The following is an 11,314-nucleotide window of genomic DNA, read 5'->3' on the forward strand; positions in this document are numbered from 1 at the left end:
ACAAGAGAGTGTTGTTGAATAACTAATAGGCTAGTAAATTTGTCATGGTTCCATTTCATTGTGAAAATATTGTTGGATATCTTAATCTATCCTTTCTCTAAATTTGTGAATGACGGTAGAGGTTTGCCATGTCAAGCTCAACACTTTTATTTAATCTTGAACTTAAGACAAAACAAAATACAGTAATCTTTTAGGTATTGAGTGACTCTTATTTCTTTTATTGTTATTTGTTCTTACTTGCATCAATTTGCATTACTCATGAGTGTGTTTGGAAAGTTATTTTACAAAAAAATTGTGATCACTATATGTAAAAGTAAAACTATTTCACCAAATACCCCTTAATTAATATTTTAAAATAAAATATATAAGATCCGGTACTAAATTATTGAACCAATGCATGATGTTTTTACAATGGTTTATGCGAAATATGGATCCTATATATGGCTAAACGAAATTTCCTATTAAATTTTCTATGAGCTACAGAAATATTAACATAGAATGAATATATAATAGCAATAATAAAAATAATAATAATAAAAAGAAAAGGTTGCGACATCAATAGAATACTACTTGTCATGATATATATGCAAAAAAAGATTACAATAGAAAAGGCATCATCATATATCTCAGTGTTGATCGAGTACATCCCAATCAGATTGGCACCTACTCAAACCCACACCAAGTTCCATGCACGATGAGCCATGCACATATCTCTCTGTTAAACCCTAACCCTAACCCTAACTTCTTCACTCATTCATTTCACATCAACAATCCTAGCAATGACCACAGTAATATCATCAAACTTCCCTCCTGTGCAGGGCTCGCCAGTCTCAGTAGATGCCACAGAGAAAGGAGTCTCTCGAAACTCATCAAAAGAGTTATAAACTGCCAACGAAGCAATATAAACACCCAAACTATGCAAATCCATAAACTCTTTCTCCTCCAAAACTTCTTCTATCTCCCATGCAAACAAGTTATCGAAAACTCCATCTGTCCCCAGAATGATAACATCTCCCGGCGCCACCGCCACCTTCACTTCCACGGCATCTTCAGGGGTGTTCGAACCCCTGAAGTTGCCAAGCTAATAAGGCATGTTGAATCTCCGTTGCTGAGTCGGCGACCAGTAAACACACCAGTTGTGTCACGACCCGAGCCCTAAGCCATGACAGATTTGTAATATCCATAACTTGGGTGGTCCAAGGTCAAACTTTGACCCTTGTTGGAAAATAGTCTTTATAAATGATCATTTAATTTATATTAAATCATACTATAATTATAAGTTAAAATAATGAAATGACTCATATAATTATATATAAAAATATTAGTGATAAATGTATTATCATTTATCATTATACATAAAACAATAATATTCCCACAGTTATGTAATCACCAAATAGTTAAATTTAATAAGTCATAAACACCCAAAATAATACTTAGCATCCACCATTCCTCATCCCTAACTATTTCATAGCTCATTCAGATATACCCATCATTAGATTCGAAGTCGAATACATATATAATGCTCAAAAGATAAGATAATGACACGAAATAGAAATAGGCTAAACACATTGGCTCCATCGATAATTTATCTTTTCCACGTTCGCGTCACTATGCTCCTGGAATGGGAGAGATAGGGGTGAGCTTATAAAGCCCAGTAGGAAAACAACTAATAACATAGGACCCAAAAGTTTAATACAACCACTGCATGGTTAGCTTTGAAAACAAAACATACATCATCATGTATAAACCAAAATAGAGAGAAACCACAAATAATCATAAGAGCATAGCTACAAGTGCACATCACACCGTCCACTAGATCCCTAGTTCCCGTTACCCACCATAGAAAATCCGACATCCTAAACCGGGTAGCCGGACCTGATAACCACCACAAGGGGAGGCTCAGAACACTTCCTGTATACAGATGCTAGGTCTTTACACCTACATGTGAGTGGACACCTGATCTACATATGATGACACAGAGACTAGGCCGTGAAACAACAACGTGCACCAATCATGATCACTATGGCTCTCATCGGTATAACCAAATGCAGGAAAACATGTAAAGAAAGAAACATATTCCCTTTATATTTTAGAAAATTGGACAACATAAGAACTACATTTGAATAAACTCAAAAATCATAACCTACATAAATAATGAACAAAAATAAATATTTGGCACTCAGTGCCCTCAGAACAGATCAGAAAACATGCTGGTTAAGTTTTCAATTTTTCAAACATTTTATAAATATCAAAATTGGAATATGTTGAATGTAATTTAATAAGAGCAAAATAAGTCCAATAGTCTAGTTGAGTCCCTACCTCTTTAGAATTTAATCAGAGCCCAAAGTGATGCTCCTAAGCTTAACGATGATCTTAGAATGATTTAGTCCGATTTTAATATCACGTTTTTCCTATGTGCACCAAATGAGCAAACGATTATCATTATAGCATTCCTTATTTAAAATCGTGTCCAATGACATATAATGTTGTAATGACCAATTAATGTACTCAAGTCCTTTAAGTTAGTCTGTTAGTTAGTTTCAGTTATTTCTGTTATTAGCTTTTGGTTTGTTTCGGGTTGGCTATATATAGCACCCTCTTATTTTCTTGTAAGGCTAACTCACTTTTGTAAACATTCATTTTTATTCTTCAATAAAGCTTGATAGAGATTTCTGCCGTGGACTAGTCTAATGAGAACTTTATTGTCTCATTAGGAAACCATGTAAATTGGTGTGCTGTGTTCTATGTTCTGTGTTCTTTGAGTAGTGTTGTTCTTGGTGGTTCTTGCTAATCAACTGAAGTGATCAGAAGCTGGTGTGGTGGTTCTCTGTTTTGCACGACAATTGGTATCAGAGCCAGGTTGTTAAAGGGAGAGTCTTGATTATCTTTATCAAGATTTGGTTGACAACCGGAGGAGAAATGGGGAATGCAAAGTTTGATCTTGAAAAATTTACAGGGAAAAATGATTTCGGTCTATGGCGTGTGAAGATGCGTGCAATGTTGGTTCAACAAGGTTTGCAAGCTGCCTTATTGGGAGAAAAGAGCCTCTCGTCTGAGTTATCTGAAAAGGAGAAGACTGAGTTACTGGACAAAGCTCACAGTGCCATCATTCTCAGTTTGGGTGACAAAGTTCTTCGAGAAGTATCAAAGGAGAAGACAGCAGCTGGTATTTGGATCAAATTGGAGAGCTTATACATGACCAAGTCGCTGGAAAATCGTTTGTTTTTAAAACAGAAGTTGTATTCTTTCAAGATGACACCAGGGAAAAATGTTGAAGATCACTTGGATGAATTTAACAAGATCATTCTTGATCTTGAAAATATAGACATCAAGGTTGATGATGAGGATCAGGCCATCATTGTTCTAAACTCTCTACCCACTGAGAGTTATGAGCATTTTGTCGATACAATGATGTATGGCAAAGAATCATTGTCTCTGGAAGAAGTTCAGAATGCTTTAATGTCAAAAGAATTAAAGCGGAAGTCCGAATTGAAGGAAGAGGCAAATGGAGATGGGCTGTTTGTTCGAGGAAAGACTTCCAAGAAGGAAAACAAAGATCAATCTGGACAGAACAAGGCAAAAGGAAACTCAAAGTTCAAGAAGAGGTGTTTCATCTGTAATAAGACTACGCACTTGAAGAATGACTGTCCTGTTATGAAGAGTTACAATCAGAAACAATCTGGAAATGTTGATGTTGTTTCAGATTGTGATGACAATAATGGATATGATAGTGCAGGGGTATTGGTTGTGTCCAATGGAGTAACAGACAATGACTGGATTATCGATTCCGGATGTTCTTTCCATATCTGTCCAAACAAAAACCAGTTCAAAGAATATCAGGCAGTAACAGGAGGAACGGTCAGACTTGGGGACAATCGGGCTTGCACTATTGCTGGAATTGGGACAGTAAGGATTGAACTTGATAAAGGTGGAGTTACAGAGCTGAAACAAGTTAGACATGTACCTGATATAAAGAAAAATCTTATATCAGTAGCCATGTTAGATCAAGATGGCTGTTCAGTCAAGGTTGAAGGTGGAGTACTCAAAGTGATTAAAGGATCCATGGTCATTATGAAGGGCATTAAAGAAAATGGCATCTATGTTTTGAGAAAGAGAGCTGTGAAGAATCAAGTTAACACAGTGGCGAATGAGAAGAAAGTATCTATGATTTGGCACCAACGGTTGGGTCACATTAGTAACAGAGGTCTGAAAGTCTTGAGCCAGAAGGGTGTTTTTGGCAAGGATAAAATTGAAGAGCTTGATTTCTGTGAGCAATGTGTGCTAGGAAAATCAACAAGGGTCAAATTTGGAAAAGGCAAACACAATTCAAAGGGCATTCTAGATTATGTACATTCGGATTTGTGGGGGCCATCCAGAACTATCTCAAGAGGTGGAGTAAGGTACTTTCTTACTATCATAGATGACTACTCTAGATTTGTGTGGGTGTATATACTGAAGCATAAGAATGATGCTCTTTCTAAGTTTAAAGAATGGAAAAGTTGGCTTGAAAACCAAACAGGAAGAAAGGTGAAGAAATTGAGAACTGATAATGGTTTGGAATATTGTTCCAATGAGTTTAATCAGTTTTGCAAGAATAATGGTATAGGAAGGCATCTTACTGTTCCAAGAACTCCTCAGCAAAATGGACTAGCTGAGAGAATGAACCGAACCATTCTAGAGAGGGTCAGATGCATGCTCATTTATTCAGGAATGCCTAAAAATTTCTGGGCTGAGGCAGTTGTCACTACCTGTTATCTCATAAACAGGTGCCCTTCCTCAGCTTTAGAGTTTAAGACTCCAATTGAAGTCTGGACAGGTACAAATGCTAGGTATGAGCATTTAAGAGTTTTTGGGTGTTTAGCATATGCTCACATTAGGCAGGACAAGTTAGAGCCTAGAGCTAGGAGGTGCATTTTTCTGGGATACCCCGAGGGTATTAAAGGCTACAAGTTGTGGAGTATTGAAGATGGTAATCACCAAAAATATTTCACTAGTAGAGATGTAGTCTTCGAAGAAAGGAAACTGTACAAAGATACACTCAAACAAGATAAATCTGATGCTCATACAAAGCCAGAAATAAAGGAGACGATTCAAGTTGAGGTGGAGATACCTTTAAATCATTTTCAAGAGGAACCTGATACTTCAGAAGAAAATGAAGAAGAAACTGAAGACAAGGCAGAAAGTGACATGGATATAGTTGACAACACTTGGGACTATCAACTGGTTAGAGACAGAGAAAGGAGAGACATAAAGGCACCATAAAGGTTTGGTTTTGCAGACATTGTTCATTATGCTTTGAGTGTAGCCGAGCAAAATGAAGATGAACCAAGAACTTATGTTGAAGCTATGACATCAGTTGATAAGATTGAGTGGAGTAAAGCTATGAGAGAAGAAATTGATTCTCTAAATAAAAATAACACCTGGAAGCTGATAGATAAACCTATTGGGAAGAAAATTGTTGGCTGCAAGTGGATTTATAAGTTTAAGGAAGGAATACCAGGGGTAGAAAAGCCTAGATGTAAAGCAAGGCTTGTGGCTCGAGGTTTCACACAAAGAGAAGGTATTGACTACAATGAGATATTCTCATCTGTAGTTAAACACACTTCAATAAGAATGCTACTGAGTCTTGTAGCAACTGAAGATCTTGAGCTTGAACAATTAGATGTAAAGACAGCTTTTCTACATGGTGATCTTGAAGAAGAAATCCTAATGAAACAGCCAGAAGGTTTTGAGGTAAAGGGTAAGGAAAATCAGGTTTGCTTATTAATGAAATCTTTGTATGGCTTAAAACAATCACCAAGGCAATGGTATAAGCGGTTTGATGATTTTATTACTAAAATTGGTTTTAAAAGAAGTGCTTATGACAGTTGTGTGTATGTTAGAAATGCAAAGTCTACTGTCTTTCTCTTGTTATATGTGGATGACATGCTAATTGCTAGCAAACATATGACTGAGATTGACAAAGTTAAGAAGCAGCTGCTGAATAGAGAATTTGACATGAAGGATTTGGGGTCTGCCAAGAAAATACTTGGAATAGAGATCATTCGAGACAGAAAACTAAGGAGGCTGAAGCTGTCTCAAAAGGGGTACATTCTTAAAACTTTATCTAAGTATGGTTTTGATAAAGTTAGCTCTGTTAATACTCCTATAGCTCAACAGTTTAAACTATCAAATTCTCATTCACCCTCCACTGATAAAGAAGAAAAATTCATGGAATCTATTCCCTATACTAATGTGGTAGGTAGCATAATGTACATTATGGTCTGTACAAGACCCGATTTATGCTATGGTGTTAGTGTGGTTAGTAGGTTTATGGGGAAACCAGGTATTGAACATTGGAAAGCAGTTATGTGGCTCATGAGGTATCTAAAGGGGACTTCAGACATAGGATTAATATATGGTACTGATTGCAGCAAAACAGGTGTATTGGGGTTTGTTGACTCTGATTATGCAGGAGACTTAGACACTAGAAGGTCCCAAACTGGTTTTGTTTTTCAACTTAATGGCTGTACTATTAGTTGGAAGGCTAATCTTCAATCTATTGTAGCTCTCTCAACAACAGAGGCAGAGTATATTGCTTGTACAGAGGCTGTTAAAGAAGCTCTATGGCTTAAGGGGATCACTCGAGAATTTGGCATTGAACAGCGATATGTAAGTGTCTACTGTGACAATCAAAGTGCATTACACCTATGTAAAAATCAAGTGTTTCATGAGAGAACCAGACATATTGATGTAAGGTTACACTTCATCCGAGATATTATTGCAGAAGGAAAGGTTCAGTTACACAAGATTGGTACAGAAAATAATCCCTCATATATGCTCACAAAATCACTGCCAACAGCCAAGTTTAGACATTGTCTAAGCTTGCTTCAGATCACTAACTCATGAGCATTGTGATCTTAGGAATCTCTGTTAAAGTTTTGTAAATTATAATATGTCTGTTATATTTGTTTACTGATCTGTAATGTACTTTAATTGGTCAAGGTGGAGAATTGTTGTAATGACCAATTAATGTACTCAAGTCCTTTAAGTTAGTCTGTTAGTTAGTTTCAGTTATTTCTGTTATTAGCTTTTGGTTTGTTTCGGGTTGGCTATATATAGCACCCTCTTATTTTCTTGTAAGGCTAACTCACTTTTGTAAACATTCATTTTTATTCTTCAATAAAGCTTGATAGAGATTTCTGCCGTGGACTAGTCTAATGAGAACTTTATTGTCTCATTAGGAAACCACGTAAATTGGTGTGCTGTGTTCTATGTTCTGTGTTCTTTGAGTAGTGTTGTTCTTGGTGGTTCTTGCTAATCAACTGAAGTGATCAGAAGAAGCTGGTGTGGTGGTTCTCTGTTTTGCACAACATATAATATGACCATATTTAAAATTTCAAGTTCCGGAACTTCACCCAAGCGGTGCACAATAGCGGTTGGTGGCGGTACCAGAAACATCGATGAATATATGCATGACATATATCAAAACGATCATCTCGATGAGTACATCACGAAAGTATAGCTCCTTCGCCCAAATAACCTCCGGTGTCGCCGGAAAATGCTTCCAAAGGGGCGAAGATACCCAAAATCTCGCCGGAGAAAAATGGTGAGTTGACCGGAATGACTGAGTGGGCGACGATCCTCTCACGACGCTGATTCCAACGGTATCACCCACTCGCCGAACGGTAGTCGGAGTTTGTCAGAAAGTCACCTCAAAGTTTCGACGGCAAAACTTCGGAGTGGCCGTACAGGCGCGCCCTTCTTCCTCCGATGGTCACCAAACTTTGGGGTTGCCGTCGTCGCCGGTCGGGGAAGCTGCAGCATCGGTGTGTGTCGGAAATGGTGGGCAGTGGTAGCTGGGTCTGGTGCCTTGCCGAAAGGAAAGCATGAAAGAAGAAGAAGAAAGAGGACGGTTCGGGAGGAAGAAGAAAAGGAAAAAAATTTAAAATAATTAATTATTATTATATATATATTTTTTCTCACATATTTGACTTTTTCAACCTGAAAAAGTCTCAGGTATCAAAGGTTGTTCCTGAACACCATGAAGCCGCTGTCGCCTACGTTGGCTGCGTGCAAAACGCCGTCGTTGTGGCGGAGGATGCAGGGGGTGGAGGAACCTTGAATGTCGGCGTAAGCGTTGGCCATGAAGGCTTGTTCTAAAGTCCCTATTGGGTCGGTGGTGTTGTTAACGAAGGCGTTGACTGAGTTGAGCATGAGTTGGCGAGCGTACTCGCGGGCGTCTATGCCTTTCTTGGCCCAGCCGCCGACTCCGTCGGCTACTCCGATGATCTGCTCAGTTGAGCAGACGAAGTGAGCGTCTTCTCCTAGATCGTGGTCTTTTGCACCGTAACAATGTTCGCACACCATCTTCATCGTCTTCACTCTCTCCGTATCGATCTCTCTATGTTTTGATGTGTTGATATGATTTTGGTGAGTTTTTTTTTTTTCCTGGAAATTAATGATCTGAATATTTAGAGCTAAGTACGTATTAGTTGTTTTGATTATAATTTGGATTATGATATGAGTACATATATATTATATAAATATCTAAAATTGAATTATCACGGATTTTTCTGACGGAAAGATTTGATTTTAAGATTTAAAAAACAAAAGATTCAAAATAATAATAATGATACATGCATGACCGTTGATTATTTGAATTTTTAAACTGATTAATAATCTCTCCATGAAGTAATTCATCACTTCTAAATTTTAAATATTAGAAAAATAAAATGTACGTTGTCAATTGAGGTATTCATAATCCTAAATACAGTTTTTAAATATATATATATAATGTTAATGAAAACAAAAAATAAGAACATGAACAGATTATACATTTAAAAAAAAATAACAATGATCAAATTTGACCTAACAGGTATAATTTCACGGTTTTTTTTAATCTTGTTTTCGAAGAATTTACATACAAATTTAAAAAGAAAAAAAACAATATATAATAAATAAATCAATAAATACGTATTGGTACGTTATATGACAAATCTAGCTTATAGCACTTCCAAAAAGAATTTTAAATTATAAAATATTTATCTAGAGAACAATTCGATATAATGAGGTTAATTAACTATATAGCAAAATCAAATTAATCAAGATATTAATTAAAAAAACAACATAAATTATACATTTTAAAAAGATAATAATGAAATTATATTTGACCTATATCATCATGGCGTAAAGCATTCTTGATATAGGTGGCTGTTAATCTATTCCAACAACTTACACATGCATTTAATAATAATAATAATAATAATAATAATAATAAAATTTTACCTAACAGATATAATTTCACAGTTTTTTTAATCTTATTTTCGAAGAATTTACATAAATATTTAGAAAGAAAAAATATATATAATAAATAAATCAAATACGTATACCCTTATATACATGTATAGGGTCGGTACGTATATATGACAAATCTACTTCAGACACTTCCTAAAAAATAATTTAAAATTATAAAATATATGTCGGAGAACAACAACATATATGAAGTTAATTAACTACGTACACAAATCAAATCAAAATAATAATAATAATAGATAAGAACATAAATTACACATTTAAAAAAAAAATTAATAATGAAATTATCTGACCTATATCCTCATGGCGTTTGGCAAAAAGCATTCTAATGGCGTTTGGAAAAAAGCATTCTTGGTCAGCTCCAATTTTCAAGGCTCTTCCATCGCGGTCTGTATTCTTCGTTATATTGTATGACTACGGACGCCGTTAACATCTACAACAACAACTACAAGAAATTGAGGTTTTCAGCCACAACTTAATTATATCATTAGAAAATTCTAATCATATAATACCATATCTATATTTTCTGCTACCAATATTCTTTGATAGCTAATATTGTTGGCTACTAAATTTTAGTAGCAAAATAATTTAGTGAAAAAAATTATAATTAAGTGATATCAAATATGTCTGCTACCAAAATATTTGGCAGCATATTTATATTATCAGCTACTAATATTTTTTTGTAGCTAATATTAATATTAGCACCAAATATAAAATTGATGTATTTTGTATATTTTTATCTTTGTTTTTTTCCCGTTTAGTAATCGATTATTTGATAGTTGATATAAATTTATTGTTACTAAATTATATCATATTTTGGCACTAGCAAATAAACTATTTTTAGTAGTAGTATTTTTTCTACAAAAGTATTGGTAGAGAAAGTACACAATAAAAATTATAGTGTAAAAAATATATAAGAATACCAAACATAATGTAATTAAATCTAGATTTGTGTTATGAACTCTCAATAAATTAATAATATTTTATTTCGTAAAATAATTTTTTGTTTAAAAAATAAAATCAAGGTAAAAAAACCAACTAAATGTATATGGACAAAATCAAACGATAAAATTAAAAATATCATAAGTACAATAACAAACTCGAAGGAAAATAAAAGTAAGAAACTACATAAGTATGTATAGGGATGCATATAATTTTCATGAAACAAAGATCTTGGATGGAACCTATGGCAAGCCTCAGTAAAAAAATCCAAAAAGGACAATCCAATGGGCAAATGCCTCTTGGGGGAAAAAAATAAGAGCACTTGCCTTGCAAATAGTGACTATAAAACTATTCAAAATAAATAAAAACACTAGAACAAAAAAACTCTTTGGATACAACTTTTGAAAATGAAACAATTGGAAAAGGAACTATAGTATTTATTAATTGGAATTAGTCAACCAGTTCTATGAATTCGTCAACCCACTCTACTCGAATTTGATCAATATTTTGTTTTGTATAATCTTTCATCTTCTCATTGCACTACAATAAATAAATGTAAGTAATAATGAATATTATTCAATTGTATAATATAATAACAAAATATTTTATTTTAGTAGTATATATATACATCTTACATGCGTAGTTAACCAATTGATAGGTCTAGAATCCATGCAAAAGTCACAGATGTATCTCATTACATAATATCCACACTCAATATTCGATTGTTGTTGAGGACACTGCACAAATTTATAAAATGTAAATAAAAAGATAAAAAGACTTTGAAAATTTAAATTTGCAATACAATAATATATTGTAATATTCTAAAGTAATTATCAAATGAAATATATATTATATGATATTATTTTACAACTTACCTTTATAGATTTCCATGTAATACCATACTCTTTTGGTTGCCTATTTTTGGAGGTATCGTAGTAATAAAAAACCCTAATAAACAAATAAAATATTTAATAATAAATTTAAAGTAAAAATTAAATAAGACTAATTCATAGTACTATTTAACTTACATTTCCATTAGACTTTTAATTTCGTTACGTGGGGGTAGTCTAATTGGATC

The 11,314-nt window shown here is 34.3% G+C and overlaps 2 protein-coding genes across 2 annotated transcripts; both read right to left on the bottom strand.

Moving 5' to 3' along the window:
* Positions 1-754: 754 nt before the first annotated feature.
* LOC133799999 (probable protein phosphatase 2C 55) lies at positions 755-1,184 on the bottom strand. Its single transcript, XM_062237982.1, has 2 exons — positions 1,168-1,184; positions 755-1,067 (listed from the first exon to the last, which is right to left on the bottom strand). The coding sequence occupies exons 1-2, from the start codon at positions 1,182-1,184 to the stop codon at positions 755-757; spliced, it is 330 nt and encodes a 109-aa protein (XP_062093966.1).
* Positions 1,185-8,001: 6,817 nt separating this feature from the next.
* LOC133800000 (probable protein phosphatase 2C 55) lies at positions 8,002-8,355 on the bottom strand. The gene has a single exon (XM_062237984.1). The coding sequence runs from the start codon at positions 8,353-8,355 to the stop codon at positions 8,002-8,004; it is 354 nt and encodes a 117-aa protein (XP_062093968.1).
* Between the last annotated feature and the right edge of the window lie 2,959 nt (positions 8,356-11,314).

The sequence above is a fragment of the Humulus lupulus genome, chromosome 9 (assembly GCF_963169125.1).
Source record: "Humulus lupulus chromosome 9, drHumLupu1.1, whole genome shotgun sequence".
Lineage (NCBI taxonomy): Eukaryota > Viridiplantae > Streptophyta > Magnoliopsida > Rosales > Cannabaceae > Humulus > Humulus lupulus.